Raw genomic sequence first — 23505 nt, 5'->3', positions numbered from 1 at the left:
TTAAAAATGCTTTGATTGTTCTTGATCATGCAGTTCATGAGAAAAAGCAATAAATTATTGGCCTATTCCACAAAAAAAGTTTGAATAATTAATGAAATTAGGCAAAATCCAGAGTAAAACATTTATTTGGTTGCCATGATGCTTGCAAAAGTCGCCAATTCGTTTGAGGTCTTGCCGACATTTATTGTTTAAATCAAGGGAAAAATTTTCATTAATAACTTTTTTTGTAACTTTTGAGACAGAATTGTTCAGTTGATGGATACAGAAAGTACAAACATTAATAAAGTATGGTAATTAGCAAAAAAGTCACCCTAGAATTTGAGAAATGATTACGACTGCTTTTGATCTGAGACCGAAATTAACAGAGGTTCACAGAGTAAAGAAAACAGCAGAATGTGCAAGTTCAGGCAGGTAAAGCAGAACATCTTTGTAATTAGAACTGCTTGAAATTGATACACAGAAAATTGATTTTTTTTGTTTATCATTGTAAAAAATGGGGGAAAATAGTTTTGTGTAATGGAATTCTTTGCATGAAGGCAAATGGCTGTTAGGGTGCCTAGCAACGCTTCACTCTGTCATTATGTAACTTCTAATGATCATTAAGAATTGAACAGCATCTTCTTTTTTGACTCATTAGCTGATGAGGTCTTGTGGAGGGAAACCAATTCTGATGTAATATCTAAGGTGATATACATGCAATCATTAGAAGCAGCCAGACTCCTCTCTTGTTATTGCTTTCTTGTAATAAAGCTTATCACGCCATAGGCATTGTGGACCGTCAAGGTGTCATTTTATTTCGGTTGGAACTTCTCCTTTAATAAGTCTGCAGTTGTCGAGCCTGCGTCCATTTCTACACCAATCAGTGGCCAGTCTGATTGATGATGGATTAAGGCACTGTCAGCAAAAGTGGACTGAGGCACAGAAATCAAATTAGGGATCTGCAGACCTTGCTTCTCAGCTAGGAAATTGAATTGGACACAGAAGATATAAGTAAAAAAAATTTCCAGACCCCTGCGTTTAACAGAGTTTGCTGTGTATGGAGTGATGTACAAGTGTTCTCTGTTGAGAATTGTGGCAGACTGCAGAATCTGATGATTTCTCCCAGTACCTGAGTCATCAAACTCTATTAATAACAAACAAAGAGAATAATTTACTTTTTAAACATTTATTCTATGTACTCTATTTTTTTTATCCTTACATGACAAACAATTCCGATGGCCAATCTGATTTGGTGTCTCACTGTCTCAACACATATTATATACAGTAGATATAAAAACGGGTCATTTAGAACACAATGAGTTCCAGGTGTTCCTTATAACAAACAAGGAAGAACCCGGCTAGAGATGCTGATATTGGTTGATCAAAGGTTGTCATGGGTTCATCAGAGATGCTAATCGGGATTAGTGCAGGGATCTTGACATGTCTTAGGATTGCCTTGATCCTTGCTGACTGGCTCATGCCTGTCATCAGACGAGTCCTTCACAGAGTGAGAGTTCAGAAATGTATACTGTTACATGGAAAGTACAGACCTCTGTCTGGCCATCATCTGTCTTCTTACACTGATTTAGATTTATCTCTCTGTACTTAGATCTTTGTTCATGTGACTTCTTCTTCATCTGAGTTCGTAAAAGTCCTGCCATTTTACTGTAGAAAAGTAAAGTTTTTTACAGAAAAAAAGAAAAGGTTTGACTCTTAAACCAGTAAGCATGAGAACTTGGAATTTCTTCTTCTGGATCTCTATAGATAACCTCAAGGCATTTTAATTTACTTCAGTAGCATAAATTGACATCGGTAGAAATGTCAACCTGTATAATACATTGCATTTGTGGTATGAGGTCTTCCCTTGTGTGGTATTTTATGTAATAAGAACTTCAGTCTTGCACCAGGAAGATGGGATTTCAATCCTTTCATATATAATTCAGAGGCAAGCACATTCTGAATCGAATAAGAATTACTAAAGACAGCTTCAAAGAGACTTTTAATTATAGTTATCCATGCAGCAGAAAACCCCATTAAGTCTGGTAACCTTGATTTGAGGAAAATGCAAAGAAACCTGAGCTTATCCCCTCCCTAGAAATCCTGTTAATGACCAGTGTCCAACTTGACAGGAAAATTATGAAAATTTCCAGTTTTCTTTGATTATTCCAGATGTAACCATTTCCCTTGAGGATTTTCAGATTATGCAGTAATTAGAAAATATGACTTGACAAGGCAGGGTACAGAACCGTGACCCCAGCTGACCTTGTTGGAATACAGTTGGGCTGGCACTGGCTGCCTTCACTTTATAGCATCCACAGCTGCTTCATGATCTGCCATGCTTAACAATGGCACAGCTAGCTCAAGGCACATCCTTTGCTTTCTGACAAACACTTTATGGCCCTTTTTGTTGCTTTGTAATGAAAAGTAAGCTCATTTTTTATGTTATGTATGTTTTTATATTAATACTTTAAAGTGTGCAATAAAAAGGGAGGATTGATTTTTTGTGTGATAGCTTGTCTATCGATACAAATCGGCTGTCATCTGTGTATTTACTAGATATTTGATCATGACAGCTTTGGTTGAACAGAGACTATTTCTAGTGTTTGTTTTGCTAATACCCTGTAGACCTGAATGGTTTATTAATGTGTTTCGGTCCTGTGCTAACTGTCTTTATAGAATCTGTTTTCATGGAAACAAGATACATGGATAATGGTTTTGTCTCTTTATGTCACCCGTAGCTGAACTCCAATCAGGTAGATAATGAAAATCGATCTCTAACAGTCTCCAGGACAGAATTTCCATCTAGTCTGCTGAAATGGGATTATCTCCCTTGTGAAAAAAAATCAGCCATAAGCTGTGATGTTTTATGATTTTTTTATCCACTGCAAATGGATGGTGTTTCCCTGCTTTCTAGCTTCAATTTTAGTACCGGTACTTGATTTAACCAGCAGCACCTTTCCTGGTCCCTCTCCTATTGTAGACCACTATAGATGTAGATGGTTTGATCCCTGAGGTGGTCTGTAGTCCCCCATTACTGTAAACTAGCCGCCTGTCTGTCGCCGGAAGCTGTTAAGTGAAGTGCTGCAGCGATTTGTGTGTTACGGGATGCGATGCGGACTGAGTGATAGATGGTGGTAATTACCTGTAGATTTTCCGTCCCCCATGGACAGACCAGCAGAGATCCAGTGGTATATTGAGTAATGGATGAGTCTGGGACTGTGAGTAAAAGTCACATGATGGATCAGTTTCCCTAGAAATTGGTCAACACCCAGCCATTGGTGATAGAGGTTGGCGTGATGGCTACGGGAAAATTCATGTGATATTTCTATACAGCCCATTTAACACATGATCAGGGAATGTGAGACAGATTAGAAAGTCAGCTACATTTAATTTCCTCCTGGTTGTTTATACAGTCCAAATGAATGGCTGCACGAATAGAGTCGAGGATACAGACTTTCTTGGGTTTCTTGTCTTTGCCTTTGTTGAGGTTTGAAGTAGGCTGGGTAATATCATCTCATTTTAAAAAGGGTACAAATTGCTGTGTGGATTTGATAGTTTACAATATTGGTATATTTATAAGGGCCATTTGGTGCTTGGAGACAGAGTGTAGGTTGTTGGGTTAGAAGAAGCGTGTGAGTTGATCAACAAAACATAGCCCAGATGGCTGCCACAATGTCTTTATGAACATCAAGTTAAGATATTGGAGGGAAATTGAGGTAAAAATTTATCAATTTTCTGCCTTACAGAGTATTTATTGTGTATTAATTCCAGAAGATGGAGTCGGGGAAGCCCTGAAATCTCTCTTAATGCCAGTGAAGTCATCACTGAATTATATCGTTATTTTTCAATCAACCCAAATCGCCTTTCTTCTGGCACATGGCACCATTTCTTGTTTACTTTCCAATAAATGTAGATTTATAACAGCTCTGGAATTAGTATTTCATTAACTGGAACTCGGGATGGATCAGGTGCCTCATCCACGGATCTGGTTCTTTAAACCTCAAGGATTGTGCGTTTTGGATGTTGACTTTAGGACATCGAGTTCTTAACAAAACGCAGTGACTATTGAGAGAGAATAAAAGAGTAAACTTCCCACTCCGAGGCCCCTCCTGTTTCTCATCACACCAAGCTTTGTATTGCCTCAGTCTCATCAAACTGCACAGAATTCCTGTCTTGACTTCTTTCTCTTTGAGAGCTTTAATTGATATTCAGCAGTTGGTAATTGGTCTGTCAAGTATAGTTAACACAGTTCCTGCGAAAACTGTTTCTCTTTCCCTCCCTCCTTTATGTTTTCCAAGAAAGACCATAAATTATATCAGATATGAAAATAGATTGATTTAAGTGAAAACCCATGTCTGCATGTATCACGCCTTTGATATAAAGCCATTCTGAAGGACTCATTTTAATAGAATTTTTTCTATAAGTTGCCAAATTTTTAAACAGTATAGATATTTTTTGTGTAAAATATTCTTTTCTGCAGATATTATGAGTTTTTTTATGTCACACTGAGTGGAGAGTTGATTTTTGAGGAAATCTTTTTCGTGATACATTGCTTACATTTCTGCCATGAGTAAATGAGAGAGGTGGCATTATGGCCTCATTTTAGATTTAAAGTAAGATTAAAAAAAAAGAAGAAAAAAAAGAAATAGAAACATGTAAGCAGTGAAGATTTGCTTATGCATGAATTTTGCATGAATATTAAATGATATATAATTCTGACTCTAGTGTACCATTTTATTAGGTTATATCAGATAACTTGCATTGAATTGATTACCGGTATTATTATGGTTTATGTCACAATGAGTCACGAGAGAGAATTAATCCTTATCAAAAAACAAAGAACTTCATATTTACCCATTAAGTTAAACTGCTTTGGAACTTTCATTATCTACATGTATTATTTCAAAGAATTATTTATGATCAGTGTTGTTTCTTTTTAAACATTAAAACATTAACTGACGACAGATCCATGAACTTAGAACAATTTTTTTCCCTTGCAGAATACGAAAGGAGTGGCAGGGCGGAGCGTGGTGCCCCAAAAATATCCTGAATAAGAATTCCTACGAATATCTCCAGATCGATCTGTACAAACTGATGGTCATCACCAAGGTGGAAACACAGGGGCGCTTCGGAAACGGCCTGGTAGGTTTCACCCCATGGAGAGATCTCCAGTAATTTTAGTGAAGTTGATGTGTTTTATCAAGAAAGTGTGAAGGATAGGTATATTTTTGGAGCTTTTGAACATTCCATCATTAATCTCTTCACTTTTGGCACATAGTTGCAGTAACGAACAGGCTGTCTATTATTGAAAAAGAAAACAAGGTGCGATTTTGAAATATTTGTTTTTAGAAAGGAAAAAAGTTCAAATGCAATTCAAACTTCTAAATCATCTTTTCAGTGAGTGTCTAGAAATAGAGATTCTTCTTGTATACATTTCACCTTTAAGACTGACATCTGTCAATTTGGTCTTAGCCTCAGTCTAAAGGAGAGCATCCTTAATTTCATTATTCTGATTCCTAGTCCATCTCAGGGACTCGTAACCCAATAATGTTGGCATTCAAGAAGGAAAACCTCCAAACTTCCCCAGTGAAAGCCAACTTCTCAGGAGTTAATTAAATCTTGAAGCTTTTTTCATCAGTATTGATTTTTGTTTAATGATGGAGATTTTGTGAAGCTTCTATTCTGTCAATGTGAGATCAAAAGAACTTTATTAAATGGTAGAACTGATTGGTACTAAAAGCAACTGGGAATACTTCTAATTCATTTGATACCAGTGGTCACAGTCCCTGTAACTGGGCAGGATCAATAATGACATTCTCCCATCTTCAATAGAAAAAATCAAGATTTAGGGTCTTTTAATGATTAATACAGTGTAAAAAAGAATTAACAATAAAGTGCAAAGTTGTTATTCAGTACTTTTGAAAAATATCACCAGACATTGAAATTAGTATCTTGGTCATAAAAATGGAGTTTAACCAGGTGATAAGAACTTGCACCAATTTAGTATCAGTGGGGAACAAGTAATGCAAGTTTTATCTATTGCTTTAATTACTGTCGTCTTAAAACTGTCTCCACTGTGCAATGAATAAATACAATAAACTCTGAAAAAGGAGACAGGACCAGATTAGAGAGTGCCAAAGAGTAGAGGGAATCTAGTTTGACAGGTAGAAGGAGTCAGAAATTAATGCTTTGTCAGTAACGTTGACACGAGGGAGTGAGTCGTCCTGGGTAGGTATATAACGTTACACAGTTAAATTTAACATGGTATTTACGGCAGGCTAGATTACAGGACAGGTACCCACATAAACCATGCTAGTGCCACTTCACTCTTCTTAACCCTGATTCACGAAGGCAATTCCACCCTCATTCAAGATTTTGGCAAAGATATAAATTTTCTTGTCACCAAATAAGAAACTGCAATGCAGAAGTCCCCTTGCAAAAATCTTGACCTCGCCTCTTGTTGATGAACACTATATAAGAATTTTCCAATTTTCTTCAGAATGAGCTGTAGGTGGAGGATGAGATACAAAGCAGACGTTGTTTTTCATGGCTACAGGGTAATATGGCTGGACTCTCCCTTGTTCTGTAGTCAACAGCGGATACAGCGCGTGTCAGAAATTCCCTCCGTATCGCTGGTCCTTATCACTTTCTGTGTTTCCCATCCCCCCAAAAGATTAGCTTTAATTTTGGCTGTTGTTTTTCTTTGATAAGTTTATAATGGATCTCCCCTTCTGCCCCGGCCACTGGTCAGGTTAGAGTAAGATACTGCAGGGGAGGCAACTCTTGATAAAACTGATTTAACTCAGACATAATGGCAATATTTTGGTTTTTGGTCATATATTTGGGATATAAATGGTTGCCATAATCATTATGTACTCATTTTGCAATGTATGCATCAATTTTATCTTAATTTATTTCATTGTTAAAAAATCAGTGTACCAGTAATATTAGGGGGAGTCATAAGTTCCACTTGAGTATATGGTATAAAGGAATGCTTTATTTTTTTAATGTACAGTGTATAGTCCCAAGATTGACCAAATGCTAGCAACCAAATCAAGAAGAAGACTTGTAATTGGAAATTGATCTGATGGATCATCCATGTATCTTGTCAGGGATGATTTTGTGATACAGTTGTTATCTAAAGCTGAGTAGAGTTTCCCCGATTAATTCTGTAAGCATTGCACTGTAGCCCAGCTCATTTTGATTCAACTTACAAACTCTGTAGACAGGTCATCTTTATAAATAAAACTGATGACTCTTCTCTCTTGTTTGGTGCCCCAGGAAAATGGTGGATCAGAAGCTTGTTTTATTGGAAAGCTTTAATGCTACAATGGGTCCGTCCTATGGAATCTCATCAGAAAATTCATTAGATTAGATTTTTGCTTGGATCTACGAGTCGACACGATGATTCCGTGTGATCTCTCGCATGTAGCTGGCTGAATTCCTGGGTTTTTTGTATCCTCCTCTGTTAGAAAGCAGAAGGAGCCAAAGTCCTACAAGGCTTTCAAATCTGTGAAAGAAATCATAGAGCCCTGAGAGACAGATTCATTATTTTTCAATATTTTTTTTGCCAAGTTCAACCTTCGGTCATAAACAACTCACAATGGCTTCATAAAGAGGCAGATATATTTTTCATAATGAAGTAACCATACACCCAAGGCTCATATTGATGAAATGTTTGCCTATGAAAAGTCCTTCTAATCTATTGTTCATTAGTAAGAGAATGCAGCAAACTTTATTGTAACTCAAAGGACTGAAAAACATGAATAATGGCTGCCATAAAATATGCATTTTAATCTGTTAGTTACTGAGCCAAGTTCATAAAGACTGAACTGGAGATTCTCAGAAAGGGGATGTGCATGTGGATTTAATGGTCGGCTTCATAAAGTTTGATTCATGAGGACATTTTATGACTGCTCGTCAGTCTCTCCGAAGATAACCCATCTCATCCAGTGACCTGCAACTCTATGCTCAAATATTGATCACTTTTAAAAAACCCACACATTTCTATATGTGACCCTTTAATTGATCATCAACTTCTTTGGGACTGAAGGATGATTCATTGAGATCTAGATAGTATATCTTTGCACCCTCTAATCAGGGCCGTACTACCACGGTACCCATCTTATTATAGAACTGCTGGTTTATTGGGAGGACTTGACGTGGTGATGAGAGGCGTACCATGTCATTTGGAATCAGTCCCAGACTGGGTCAGAGTAGTTTTATGTTGGGCAGGAATTCACTAATTCTATTATATAATGTTTTACGACCTTCCTGTCTTATAATTTGTAAGGTGGCTGCTAGCAAAATTCTGCCTGACTTGTTCCCAATTTTCTTGGCCATAAATTTGTCTCTGCAATTTGGTTAAGGTTTCTATTACAAGCCTGTGTAAGCATCCTGAACAAATTCTTCTGATTTAGAGAAGTACACGATAGATTGATAAATATACATACTCTACATTGTAGACAGGATTCTGTTCTCCCACTGGAGAATTATGTATTGGCACCATTTTTATTGCTCTGTCAACATGTTAATTGTAACATTTGAGATAACTCAAATTAAGTTATTAGAAAGCAAGAAATAAAAACAGGAAAAGATAATTATTGCAAGAAAGTCAGGGCCAAATTGCTTTTCCTGGAAAACTCAAACTGGTAGCAAAGCAAACAATATTGCCCGATATATTGACTGTAACTTTTAATTATGTTTCTTTATCCAACAGGGACAAGAGTTCACAGAAAAGTTCCTTTTGGAATATCAGCGAGAAGATGACGGGGAATGGATAAGGTTCAGAAATCGTCAGGCAGCTGAGGTAGGTGCTCAGAAGACGTGGATTTATATATACTGTTATTGTGGGCTACCCAAATGACTGTTAACAGACTGGGGCATTTGTAACCTGTGGTATTATGAATTAAAACTGCTGGGAATATGATTCTCCTCTAGGAATCTAGAACTGGAAATGGCAAAATGTCCTGTGGGGTTTTGATCAGAGAAAGTGAAAATTGCACTGGGTTTTTTGGGGGTGAGTTGTTGTTGAAGATGATTAAGCATGTTTTCATTGATAGGGGGTATAGAGGAGTGCTTATTGTCTCTACGCCTAACCATCAGGGAAACGGTGTGGGTAAAACATATGTTCCCATCAGGTATCCTAAAACATGGCCATCAAATACTCAAACAAGAGTTGATAACTGAAGAATCACCAACATCTTTGGTTAGAAAGAAAGCTAAGACATATATTCCCTGCAGAGTTATCCAGCAACATTAAAAAATTACAAACTCTATCAGGAAATGAATCTCTTTTGCAGATCCCATTAATTTTTGTTGGATTATTTATGTTGTGACTTAATCTTGTTGTTTCTTGGTTCATCTAACAATACTTGGGTCTTCTATCTAAAATCAGACTTGTCTGATGAAGTGATACTTTTGCCTGAGAGAGAATTTCATGTTAGAGGAAAGAGAGATTTTGAAGATGGCATTATCAGGAAAAGCATCAGCAATGAAATATTCAAGCAAAAAGTTTTGCTTATTAGCAATTGATAAATCAGTATTGCATTTCTGGAACGAATGTGAAGTTAGATAAGAACGGATCATGGTGATTCTTTGTGCAATTTTATGTCTCTGTGCTCTTTCAAAATTAAAGCCCCCAGAGGCGATCTTTGTGAGAGGGATATGAGAGATGCTGATTTGGAAAAGGTCATGTCGATTTTCACACATCTGTCCCGTTATCCAATCTGCTACTGTTATACATCATATATCAAGCAACATGATCTGCATTCTAAAACTTTAGAAACAAAATATAGTTTCTACATTATTTTTTCCTTTTTACTTCAATGCTCAGGTCCAATTTTATTTTCTGTTGATGATAGTGAAACATAGAATGTTAAAAGAGATAAAGAGGTCATAAATTAGGTATAATAAAATACAAAGTTCCGAATGCACCCAAAGATAAGACAGAGGGATTCATTAAATGTGTACTGATCATCTGCTGTTTGTATACGCTTGAATAGAAAAAGAACAAGAACCTGGGTTTTACAGAAGGGTTGCATTTGAATTATTTATGTCTTCTCTTTGATTCATTAACTATATATACACTGCATATTGCAGGTGAAGGCCTGAGCAAGTAGAATCTTTTAAGTTTTAAATTTAATCGCCTTTGTTTTGCAGCACTTCTCAGCCAACTACAACACCCACACTGCTGAGATGAACGAAGTTTCTCCTCCGATCATTGCCAAGAGGGTGCGCTTCATTCCCTACACTGAAACTCCACGCACCGTTTGCATGAGGGTAGAACTCTACGGCTGTACATGGAATGGTTAGTATACCTCCTCAGAGGACATTACACTTTAAAGATATGGGAAACAAAGGACTGAAAAAATTTGAGCTTTGTGGAACTGCAAAACAAGGTCATTGGTAATCTCTGGAGCTTCTCAAGTCTCTGGAATTATCAGTAATTACCGTCTTTTATGTGAATTTCTAGAGTCTTTGAATTCATGACATTTGACCAACAACCAAATAAATCCACAAAATATTCTTTGTATATAGCCAAGTTCAATGTTTTCTGGGGGAAAGCTGCTTTCGTTTACCTCTCAGGAAAACTTGAAATTCTCACAAACAAATGTTGTTTCAGACTAACATCAGTGCCAATCATTGAATCTCCATTTTGACAAACGTACATCTGATTCAGATTCTTTAAAAGTTTGAGCGCTTTGGCTGTCTCTTTTTGCGATGTTATCGTACATGGGTTAATTAGCCCTTTGTATTTCAGAAGTCAATGGTCAGAGGCTATGTTGAGCATGAAGACATTTTTAGAAGGTGTACATGCTAAATTGTGTATATGCTTATATATCACAAATTGAATCATAATAACCTCCTGCAGTGATGAAGGGGATTGAAGTTATTCTGCCAGAATCCATTGTGTGAAGAGGTTTAAACAAATGGCTTGCTACATTTGTAATAGAGAGGGTGTGTGAGAATTATGTTGGTGATAATGGCTTAAGATTACAGACCTCATGGTTGCTTTTCCCCTCTAAATAATACAGGGTTTGAAATATTTCTACTTACGGAGCACCTGTCAACCTGGTTGAGATTTCTTAGTTTGTGCCTTGAATTATTGTCAGTTTTTCCTTTTTAGTAGGTATATTAATGACCAGAGATGATTTATCTGAGTTGATTATCTATTCTGGCGTATTTTTCCCTGCATTCTCTAATTACTGTCATATCCTGAGACTTTATTTGTTATCCTATCCCAAAATGAATAGATAAAAAGTGATGAAAGAAAAATAAATGATGAATTGGCAGCCACCGTCAATTCAAGTAATCTGTGATTCGAATTTTTATCAACAAAAATAGTATCTTAATTGGCGAGAATTTCCTAAGTGTTGTTGTAACACTACATCTACCTTTGGGGCAATGAATCTTGCCTCCAATTTTTTGTCTGACACAAAAATTTACAAAGTAAATAAAGAACCTCTCTGTAATATTTCACTACATACTTGATAGTTGTTCTACGCTTTTTGGGATCCTTTTATCAGATGTCAACCATCTTTCTTCTTGTTTGTTGATTTAAGTCCTTTGTAATCTTTCTATTCTACATTTATTGGAAACATCTCTGATAATGTTTTGGCAACATTTCTTTCTCTGATAAAGAAGTGTTTAGTTATGTAAATTTTGTATACTGATCGAATTTTCTCTTTTTTTTCAGCAAACATTCTGCTTTAAACTGTATCAAGAAAGATAACTCCGATTTTAAAATAAAACTGCATTAATTACCTGATGTCATTATTAATACTTTATTTATTTCTTCGTTATTTTCTTCTCCTAATGCATGCTTGTATTTTACTATGTTCATTTTATAATTTATCTGTCTCTACAACTTGCAATGTTGTATCAGAATGCTGATAAATTAACTGTCATTATCGTTACAGATGGCGTTTTATCTTACTCAATGCCTCAAGGGGATAGAAGAGGAAAACACAGTTCAGACGAGTTAGCTTTCTTAGACTTTACTTATGATGGAATCATCAAGGAAGATCACCTGTACAATGGCATTGGTCAACTCATGGACGGTGAGGAAGGACAGGCCAATTTCCGCTCCGACCTTCAGGCAAGGGGAATTAAGGGATACGAATGGGTCGGATGGAAGACGGAGAACCCTGACGATAACATACCTGTGCAAATCGTCTTCAAATTTGATGATGTGCGCAACTTCACTCTCCTGAACATACATGCTAACAATTTTTATGACAAAGATGTCAGTGTCTTCAGCATGGCTCATGTCTACTTCAGTGTGTCAGGAATATACTATCAGCCAAACTACATTGATCATAAGTTTGAGAGGGATTCGTGGATGGAGTATGCTCGTACTGTCTCCATTCCTCTCGAAAACCGAGTTGGGAAGTATGTCAAAGTAGAGCTTTTCTTTGACAGGAAATGGATGCTCATTAGTGAAGTCTCATTCAAGTCAGGTACACATTTAGTCATTTGAAATTATTTTGGCCATAGTGGGTTTTTTTTTTGGTTTTCGCTTAAAAGGAGTTTCTGTACTCTCTGAGAACTTCAAGAGTTACATTTTGAATTTTTTTCTGGTTTCAGAGGTAACAAAAGCCAATGTGACGATGGAGCTTCCTCCGCTCACCCCTGCAGTACACACAACCAAAGCTCCGACCATTGGAGAACGATTGCCTGTAGACAGGAATATTAATATTCAGATTGGTCAAGGTAATATAAACCATTGAATCTTAATCCATTGCATTATGGATTTTATTAGAGTGTGAAATAATCTGCTTTTGTTGAAAGCCTGGATTTGCTAAAATTAATTAAAACTGATTATTTGCATTTATCGCTATATACGGTAAATGCCAGTTATCAAGGAAGGATAAACCAAGCAGCATAACTCAAATAAATTCTAGTAACCAATTTTATTTTCAAACGCGATTACTCTAAATCAGTAAGTCTGAGTTCTAAAAGCTCGATAAGGTGATGGCGTAAAAATTGCGCGTGCAATTGTTGATCCGTAATCAGCTGCCTATATTGAACAGACAACTGCACTGACCGACAGATCCTGCAATATTTCCACAAAGTAAACAAGTTTATGTTATATAATATAGAAAAACTTTTCGTACTGCGACAGTGTATTTAAATTGAGGTTTCAGCATGTTTCATTTGCTAATGATAGATATCAATATAGTTAGAATTGACAGTGTAAGGTATATTTTCTGTCATGCTTTCAGATTCACAACAGCATGTAGAGGATCGGTCTGTTCAAACAAAAGAAGCCACAACCGAGAATGACATGATTGGGATCATTGTGGGTACACTCTCCGCTCTCATTGTCACCCTTCTCGTGGTCGCTGTCATCGTCATCATTCTGATCCGCCACAAACGCAGCAAACAGAACAACAACCGCCACTGCCTCAAACCGGTCGAACGCCACATCGCTCTCAACATGAACGGCATGCGAAACATACAGAACGGCAAGGTCTCAAACGGCAACATGTACAACAGTGTGGCTCAGGAGGAGATGGAATCAGACCGAGAGCTGTGTAATGGAGGGGAGAAATTATGTAAGAGCCCATCGTATAGTGAGCCCCAGGACTCTCTGGTCGGGGGGCGGGACCTGCCAGACTTACCGGGGTGTGCGGCAGGGAACTCGGGTACCTTCACAGTGGCATGCCTCTCTGTAGCCTGTGTACATATGTACTCCTTAGCTGTACTATCCCGGGGTTGTGGGTCATTGCTTGTTACGTGAATGATATATCTAGGATCTACATACTGATTTGTATTTATATCTATTCAACTTTATTTTCTCAGAGGTTATATTAACTAACAATAATTTCAGGACTTTTAACATGTATATAGAGTTTGAACCTTTGTAACACTCCCATATATTCAGATTGATGTAATTTATCTTGATTTTTGTATAATTCTCTCCAGTGGAGTTCAATACATGTACTAGAATTTTTTTCTAGTAAAGTTTATCTAAGAATAATAACTCTATAATTGACAAGTAGATCGGTTATTGTTTGAGGTAACAAGCTATGGTGTAGGTAGCATGCACATGATGCTGTGAATTCCTCTGCAGTAATGCTTAAGTTCCAAGAGTCCAGCATTTGCTTGTATTATATGGCTGCCATTGTAGAATCCCTATTTGTAAAGATTCAATGTCAATACATGTAAAATGATTATGGAGGTTTTGAAAAAATATTTCTATGAAAATTACTAAAATTCTTAAAAATGGCAAAAAATTACCTTAAATAAACTTTGTTAACTTTTTGCAGATTCCAGAGACTATGCTGTTCCAGATGTCACAAAGTCGGCTCTGATAGTGGCCCTACCCCCACACACCCAGACCCCCATTAGAGTGTCCCCTGCTAACAACGGAACGCCGATCATGATGAACAACTGTCTCACGGAGAAGCCCCCCACATACGATGCTCTATATGCAGCGGCGGACATCGTACACGTGAATGTCCCTAACATTCCGAACCTCCAGGGAGTCAGTGGAAACAATGTGTATGCTGTTCCAAACGCGGAACTTCTACTCACACTGGAACATGCCGTGGTGCAGTTTCCTCGGGAAAACCTACAGTTTGTTGACGTATTAGGAGAGGGTCAATTCGGAGAGGTAAGAAATATGAGAGATTGGAAATTTTTAAATATTGTGGGCAGTCAATGACAGAACATCTCTACACTAATGAACAATGATTTTGCATGGACTTGGGGAAGATTTAATTTCATTGCAAAGGTCTACAGTGTCATGACATTGGAATTCTTGTGCAGTGTAGGAAAGAACATCAATCAAAAATATTTTTTGCTTTGTGCAATTTGCTTGTTAGTATTGAGTGAACTGTTTGGTTCTGTAGGTACACCTTTGTGAGGCAGTGAATGTGGATGGGTACATCAGTGATGACTACTTCATGAACAGAGCCAGCACACACACTCCCAAAGTCTTGGTGGCAGTCAAGATGTTACGACGGAATGCTGATGATAGAGCAAGGTACGTGTGTCATCCCAGTCAGTCTCAATAAGTCTGTCTAATATCTTTATAAATACATCAGTTTGACAGGATGTCTTTATCATCTTTCTTGTCATCCCAATGTTTATATTTTCCTCTCAGATTTTTTCTGGCCAGCATTTTGCAACATTTGATATTCAATTTAATTTTTTTTTACCATAAACTAAAAGGAAATTGAAATTTGATTATTTCCCTGTGGTAAACATTTTATTTAAAATTATTTTTCAGGGCTGACTTCAGTAAGGAAATCAAGATAATGTCCCAGCTGAAGGACCCGAACATCGTGCGCGTGCTTGGGGTGTGTACACGGGAGGAGCCCCTGTGTATGATTGTGGAGTACATGAAATACGGGGACCTGAACCAGTTTCTGTTGGACCACGTCCCAGAGAGTCCTGTAGCCATGGCCACCAATGCCAAAACTCTCAGGTCAGAACCCTTAGCCTTCAGAGTTAGTAAATCTAAGTAATGTTTTAACAGTGGAACTTCTTGTTCACCAAAGAAATTATTGGAACACCCTATGATGGAGACATTTATGATGTCACTATTCCTGCAAAGATAACACCCAGTCAATGTTTTATCCAACAAAAATATGTGTGTCAAAAGTACTGATGATAAAATTTTATTTAACTTTATGAAAATTTTATTCTTTAATTGTGGTTAACTGTACCGGTAATTATTTACTAAATTTAATGAATAATACACATATCAATACCTTTTGTGTCTTTTTCCAGTTATGGCTGTCTGGTTTACATGGCTTCCCAGATTGCATCAGGAATGAAATACTTAGAGTCGTTAAACATGGTACACCGTGATCTTGCCACTAGAAACTGTTTAGTCGGGACAAACTACACAATAAAGATATCGGACTTTGGGATGAGTCGAAGTCTGTACAGCGCGGACTACTACCGGATAGAGGGGCGGGCTGTTCTACCAATCAGATGGATGGCCTGGGAAAGCATCTTACTGGTAAGTAAACTAATGGCAAGGAAAATAATCTTTTTCGTAGAATTTTTTTTATACATTTGAAAGCCATATATAGACAATATTAAGTCATTTTGTGGAAATCTTTAACAAGTTAATGAAGGTATGACTATTGAAATCAATACTATGATATGGATTTATAGAGTATTGATAAATGAGTTTTGTGTAAACATGTACATATATTTTATATTTATAAAAAGAAATAAACAAAAATGTCTTACTTATAATTTCAGGGGAAATTCACCACAAAGTCTGATGTCTGGTCATTTGCTGTGACACTGTGGGAGATTCTGACATTCGCCAAGGACCAACCGTTTGACACTCTGACAGACGAACAAGTGATAGAGAATGCTGGACATTATTATCGCAACGACAACAAGGAGGTCTACCTCTCGCTACCTCCCAACTGTCCCAAGGAAATCTACGACCTGATGGTCGAGTGTTGGAACAGAAACGAGGCGTGTCGACCCACATTCCGCGAAGTCCACATGTTCCTTCAGAGGAAGAACATGGGGTACAACCCAAAGGATGAAAAGATGAACCAAATTAAGGTCCCGATATGCTGACTATATAGCAATTACAGACAATTACAATGAGCTGTGGTTCTGGAGAGATCGCCTCAATGTTCAGCAGTCTCTCATTTTAAATGTGTGCTTAAACTGTTCTAAGTGCTAAACTTGTGATGTGTTGGATAGAGGGACAAAATGTCCCATCACGTTGAATGCTAGTCATGATTTATTCATTTTATAATGAAACGTAAAAATGATGCTGGTGAACTGGACTCCATATTATCTTGGTGGGGTGGTTTGAATGTGGACTCTGAGCAGCGATTGGCTGCCCATGCTAAGAAAATGTAACAAAAACTATATCAGACAACAGGTGCTACCAGAACGTTGTGACATGTTGCCATAGATACTGAGTGAGGATTTACTCACTAACTTGAACATTCTTTGAATGAAATCCTTTAGTTAATGGACATAAATGTATTTTGTGATTTTCTTCTCTCTATCTCTTTTTTTTTTATTACAATCATCAACAAATTCAACAATCTGATTATGTGCAATGACTAATTAAGAATGATTTTGTTATATGAGATTTTTCATGTGATTTTACATTTTCATTATGTTTCATTTTATCAGTGTAGATTTCATTGAGTGTACCACGAGTACATTCAGTCTCTCGCTTGTGCTGTGTATTGTTGTAATGACGATGCCAGCCATTGACCTCTAGACTGGGATAAAGTACACTAGTATTTGACCCCATCATGTCTTGTATCTTCCATTCAATACAGTTGATATTAATGATTGCATCATATAAAATGCTCTTTTTGTAATTTTTTGTACACTATGATTTTGAGTAATCAAATTGCCGTACCGTACAAGGTCCAAGACGACTTGCTCTGTTACTGACCATCATGTTTTCACTGATTGGATTGAGAGACTCGGTGTTGCCATGGATTCTGAAGGAGATTGTTATGGATCTGTGATGGTGTTCTTGTTAAAAACAACTGAAAGTTCTACTGACTACTTTTTCTACAATTTTTCCACATTTCATGTTGTATATTCTCATCATGAACTTGTCATGACCCCTGTTCAATATTTTTCAGTTCCAATAATGAATTAGAACTGCTTTAGGAATTACCTGGTGAAAGCTTTAAGTAACCTTATAAATCAATGTTTCAGAAATTACGTTAATTTTGCATTCATACATTCTATATAGCTGGCGTGATAAAAATGTTGAATTTCATAGAGTTTAAGAAAAACAACTGTTTCACCCGTTTATAATATGCTCGTGTGATGGGGAATTACCCCCCTTGGCATTTGCCAGTTATTTCCCTTTTCATTGGCTAAATATTATATAGTTATCCCTTGCCATCAGTATTTTATAATTCACAAAAATTTTCTACGCAAAAAGCATTACTCATTTTTATAATGTTGTTAAAATTAGATATATAGTATCATATATAATTTCTGACAATCGTCGCAGCTTTCACACATCTGCTTACTATGACACAGCTAAAATGTTTCTTATGTCACAATTTTATTTCCTTCAAAACTCTTTTCAATGACGTTTTAAAAATCAACATATCCGACATGTTGAACGAAATATCTTGCAGAGATTCGATCTTGGTTGTGATTTAAATTGCCCCCCTTATTAGTGATGTTGTCATTAGAACCTAAAATCAACCTTTGTGGGGCTTTATTTTTATATGGCTACTGTTGTTGTCCGTGTGTTCTTGTGTGGGTGTGACAGGAGAGGAATACCTCGCTCTGTCTCTCTCCCTCATGTGCTATAGTCATGAATGTCAATTTCATTTTTCTAGATTTTCTTGAATTTTAAAGCTCAGAAGATGACGGTTATTTTTAATTACAAGTTGCCGACTCGTATATGGAACCAGGCATTTTGAATGATTTTTAGATATTTAATCCTTGAAGCATTTTGCGTTGCATTGCATATTAAAGTCATGTATTTTGTAGTCGCTTTTTCACACCCTAAAGCGAATGGTGCTGTAATCTAATTTATCTAATGCTTCAATGGTACCTTTGTTTTTGTTATTTATATTTTATCTTTTTCTTATGTATACCTGTATGTGGTGTAAATATGAACTGTTTGTATTTTGTTTAGGCAGGATACAGACAGGGCACCAGTTTTTAAAGAGTGACCAGTTTAATTTTTAACATGACTGCCCTAATTTGGTCGCTAATGCATTTCATTTTGTCATTCCATTCGGAGCTGTCGTCATTGTTATTCAAACTTTATGTGCGATGTACATGAATGCATTTGTTAAAGAAGTAGTTTGTATTGTATGTAAATAAAACTACAAAAAACGAAATCATTTTTCTTTTATTTTTGAACAGCCTAATTTTACATCATATTGCAAGTTATAGTATGGTGGCATATCTCTGCCCCTTGTGTGCAAGTTATTTTTCTATCAAATATGTCGACATGCAAGATAAATATGTTGACATGCAAGATAATTATGTCGACATGCAACATAACTATGTTGACATGCAAGAAAATTGCAATCAGATGAGAATTATACAAAATCTCAAAAAATCTCAAATATCGCCCACCTGTGACATCCAAGATGCTAGATGCCAGCTTTTTATGTCGACATGCAACTTATTTATGTCAACATGCAACTTATTTATGTCGACATGCAACTTATTTATGTCGACATGCAACTTAGTAATGTTAACATGCAACTTACTTATGTTGACATGCGAGATAAATATGTTGACATGCAACTTAGTTATGTTAACATGCAAGATATATAACTTATAAGTTGTATGTCAACATTACTTAGTTGCATGTCGACATAAATATGTTGCATGTCAACATATTTATCTTGCATGTTAACATAACTAACTTGCATGTTGACATAAATAAGTTGCATGTCGACATAAATAAGTTGCATGCTAACATAAAGAAGTTGCATGTTAACATAAATAAGTTGCATTTTGACATCAATAGGTAGCGTATCTAGCATCTTGGATGTCACATGTTAGCGATATTTGAGATTTTTTATAACTCTTATTTGATTGCAGTTTTCTTGCATGTCAACATAGTTATGCTGCATGTTGACATAACTATCTTGCATGTCAACATATTTATCTTGCATGTCGATATAATTAGTAGAAAAATAACTTGCACACAAGGGGCAGAGATATGCCACCATATTATAGGGTTAGCGTGTCAATGTATTTTTCTGTTGGAAATTTTTGGAAAATTAACCTTGCAAATTTAACTCAAACTCCTAATAAGTCCTTGTGTGATATTGTACGACCAGTCAATAGTCCAGGAACTGAATCGTACATTATATGGTTAACGCTGGGATCAAAGATTGGACTCGTAATATAAAATGCATCGGCGTTTTCGCTTAGAAGAAGTTCTTGTGTATGAAAAATATCGGATGTGTTAAATCAAACAAAACAATCTCCTGAATATAAGTAAAAACCTCTGGAAAATTCAGCATCTAAGGAAATTTTAATTATACACTTATGGACTGTTTTTAAAGAAATTAAAACACTTCATCGTCGAAACGGTTCCGTCTTCTTCCAAATAATCTTCTACAACTGTAAGAATGAAACAGTGTCATACCATCAAAATTACGACATGAAATGGAGTCAATCAACCGAATCAAAGTAAATCTGATAATGTACAAGTAAATGTATTGTCTTCATATCATTAAACAGATGCACATTTAGGATCGTTAACACGTTCTCCCGTACCTGTCTGTGAGCCGATGATTGTGTGACAGTCCCACGGACTCAGTCGGCCATCCTGCCTTCCGTCAGAGTTTTGATTGTACCATACAATGACACTGCCCTGAAATTATTGATGTGATTCGGTCAATAGACGTTCATGTACATACTGTAATATATAGTAAATATAATATATTTATAATTATGTACATATGTAACAACTGCGTATTATTCATATGAGTTTTAGCCAAAAAAAACCCAGTACCACTGCTGTATCAGGACAATTTTTTACCAAGTTTTTATTTTCGATTTCACTGACAATGAGTAAATTTAAAACGGGTAGTTGAAAACTGCAAGTTACTTTTCTTTAACCAAGAACGCGTTAGGGCATTTTTAAAACGGGGCGAAACCAGATGTTTTACAAAAAAGACTCATTCTTCTTTGTAAAAAAAACAGTTTCTTTAAAATCAGATTTGTAAAATACAGTAATTATATAAGATATTTTCTTATATACATACAATAAATACCGTGTATATAATATATAGAATTAGATGGTACATGTAAATGCTCACCGAGACTAGAGAAACACTGGTCTTGGAACTCATAAAGACCTTGTAGCCGCCAGATTTTGCCCCTTTTATCTAAAAACAAATAGTCCACACAAAATTCACAAAATACACATGAATTTTGCATGAATATACTTTCTGTTCATGTTAAAATTTGATTTAACTCACAACATAGTTCCATGTGGCAACTCTTTGGTTTCCCCTTTTAATGTCAATTTCCTGAATAATTATATAAAAAGTTCTTATAATTATGTGTATTACATATGTACATTTTCTTTATTACTGTTTCAAATCAAAAACTATGGGAATATGCTCGTAGTGCATACATGTACAATATAAGTACAAGTATGTTAGTCCTTACTTATTTTTGTAATGACCTACCTCTTGTTGTGGAATTTGCAAGATCTTTCTCATTCTGTTTCTCAATTTCTTCACTACCGACTGCTCAACGTCGTAAAATCCAAATCTGTGTAAATAAAGTATTTTAAACTGATTCATTTTTCAGTTTTACGTACAATGTATATAAAGACTACTTTTTATTTGAAGAATTATGGAAAGAAACATTCTCATCCTTCCGAATCCCTTACTTTTTGTTATTAATGGCTGTCTCTTCGCTGACCTCTCGTGTGTACACCAATATCTGCTCAAATAAAAAAAAAATTAAATGATGACACATACACACATTGCCAGTGAACTTAATGTTTGTAATCAAATTTTATTTCAGATGAGAGATCAGAATTTGTGTCATTTATATAGTACACCTCATGTTTTACCTACCCTTGCACTAGTACAATTACTGAGTTGTCTCAAGTCGTTCCCAGTGATGATGTCATGAAATACGGAAATCCTGGGATTCTTGTTGAACAATTCCTCTTTCGTAAAATAGAGAGGAAGATCTGATGCCCTCAAGAAGCATTTCAACTTGGATTCCGCCTTCGTCGACTGAAAGGAATAAATTGCACAATGCTACAGTGTACTTAGAATGGCAAGATTGTTTGGTAATTCATTAAAGTAGTTACATACAATCCATCACCTTCAGAGACTGTCGACATAGCTGTGTGAATTTGGACGGTTTCGTTTTCTTGTAGAGATCGAGGTCCTTGGTTCTCTCGTCCAGGGGGAGCCCATTCAAACGGAGAGTATAGTACTCCACGTCTCTCTTCAACTGCCTCATGTCCAAACCTTCCAAGAGAAGACAACGACGATCTGTTGATATTCTATTGACGATGACGAAATATGTTCTTAAACTTGATTTAGACTTAGACCATCAATGATAAGATCTAGTAATTACCTTCATTGTTAATATGATTAAACAGTTCAATCGATTTTTGGGGCATTCCAATCTATTAAAAATAAAAAATACATTGTAAATCTGATATTCTTACAGTATAATAAGTTTTCCCAGCTCACAAGATGAGAAGAATTCGATTTTAAACATTCACCATATGCAAGTTTGCGACATACTTTGTTATATACACCCGCTAGGACCCTGGCCACCGTGATCAATTTCAGCGTTGAATCGGGGTACATATTCTCGGAAATTCTCCTGTAAAGTTCTTCAAACCAGACGACGGCGCTTCTCATCCTGTCCTGTTTGTCCGCCGTTGCCGCGATGAAATATAGCTCTTCCGCCGGAAGTGGAGTGACCACGTGGTCCTGAATATACCCATCGAACACGTCCCTTACGTCTAGGTCATACATTTCAAACAGCTTCACAATGTTTATTGCTGCCACCCGCAAGTCCTCCTGCGTTATCCATCCACCAAGCTTTCTTTCTGCTATCCCAAATGTAATGTTAAAATCTGAAATAGAACAAAGAGGGGTAAAAGTCTGAATGAAGAAAAGCGAAAAACGACAATCAACAAATAAACAGCCTGGAGTTAAAATAGTTCTACCTTGGGAGGCAGGGGTTTTATCGCAGTCGTCGCACCAAACGTGACGAAAGACCTCATTCCAGTCATGGTAAATTCTATACAGAGTGTGGAATGAACTCAATGGGTTCTCTGCAAATTCGTCCTCTAGCACTTGTTGTTCTACCTCTGCTTTCTCCAGCAGGCTGAACGTCAAACGAAAAAAAGTAATCAACTTGCAGTCATAATAGGTTGAAAAGGCTCTATATACTGACAGTTTTGATTTTATAAAATGAGATCTTTTTTGCAACAAACTTGGGACTGTGCAGAAATGAATTGCGTACGTTTGCTTATTGAATACATATAATGAAAGTACTGACAATGCAGACGGTAATTATAAAAGTATAACGTGTTTACAACTCATTTACGCACCACCTTACTTGTCATTCTGAGTATTTTGAAATGGTGAGATCTTACCTTACAACATCTTCAGGCACTAATTCACCTAGTTTTTCAGTAGCCCCTATGTATCGATGGAGTCCTTTTATCAATCGCCGTTCCTCATCTCTTAGAAGGTTCATTTGACAGACAGAGGTAAAAGATCCATATTTAGCCAGAGTTAACAGAATGCTGTTGAGCAGTAATATCAAAAGATATATCCAACGTAAAAATAGATGCATTTTTAAGAATTTAGTCCGTGGACGTAAAATAATATTTCATGAACTACTAACACTGACCCGATCAATTAACTACACGTGTAACAGGACAAAGAAATCAAGCGCTCTGAACATCGATCAAGACAGGAGCTCACATCAGCTGTTGCGCAAATTTTGATTGTCCGTTTTACGTTATATGAATTTCATTGTAAAGTATTGACTCGTTTGTGAAAAGAAATCAAGAAAACACACATGGGA

The 23505-nt window shown here is 36.5% G+C and overlaps 2 protein-coding genes across 3 annotated transcripts in view; one reads left to right on the top strand and one right to left on the bottom strand.

Annotated features, from left to right (window-relative positions):
- LOC105331653 (discoidin domain-containing receptor 2) overlaps positions 1–18803 on the top strand; it is a 52016-nt gene extending 33213 nt beyond the window's left edge. Inside the window, exons 3-13 of one of the 2 annotated variants that reach the window (XM_011433934.4) lie at positions 4980–5121; positions 8699–8788; positions 10141–10288; positions 11901–12440; positions 12568–12693; positions 13206–13538; positions 14253–14599; positions 14838–14971; positions 15218–15415; positions 15721–15955; positions 16204–18803. In XM_011433934.4, the coding sequence (XP_011432236.3) occupies positions 4980–5121; positions 8699–8788; positions 10141–10288; positions 11901–12440; positions 12568–12693; positions 13206–13538; positions 14253–14599; positions 14838–14971; positions 15218–15415; positions 15721–15955; positions 16204–16536 (2626 nt within the window). In that variant the 3' untranslated portion in view covers positions 16537–18803. Of the gene's footprint in view, positions 1–4979; positions 5122–8698; positions 8789–10140; positions 10289–11900; positions 12441–12567; positions 12694–13205; positions 13629–14252; positions 14600–14837; positions 14972–15217; positions 15416–15720; positions 15956–16203 lie in introns of both variants that reach the window. The other variant, XM_011433933.4, reaches the window with a different exon arrangement.
- Positions 18804–19939: 1136 nt separating this feature from the next.
- Positions 19940–23504, bottom strand: LOC105331652 (prolyl 4-hydroxylase subunit alpha-1). Its single transcript, XM_011433932.4, has 12 exons — positions 23069–23504; positions 22637–22797; positions 22206–22543; positions 22033–22084; positions 21775–21923; positions 21519–21683; positions 21329–21381; positions 21123–21207; positions 20910–20960; positions 20748–20816; positions 20203–20299; positions 19940–20046 (listed from the first exon to the last, which is right to left on the bottom strand). Exons 1-12 carry the CDS (start codon positions 23269–23271, stop codon positions 19970–19972), a joined length of 1500 nt encoding a protein of 499 aa, XP_011432234.3. The 5' UTR covers positions 23272–23504; the 3' UTR covers positions 19940–19969.
- Position 23505: the final 1 nt, after the last annotated feature.

The sequence above is a fragment of the Magallana gigas genome, chromosome 2, assembly GCF_963853765.1.
Source record: "Magallana gigas chromosome 2, xbMagGiga1.1, whole genome shotgun sequence".
NCBI lineage: Eukaryota > Metazoa > Mollusca > Bivalvia > Ostreida > Ostreidae > Magallana > Magallana gigas.
The sequence above is the reverse complement of the archived record's forward strand: the minus strand, read 5'-3'. Positions and strand labels throughout refer to the sequence as shown.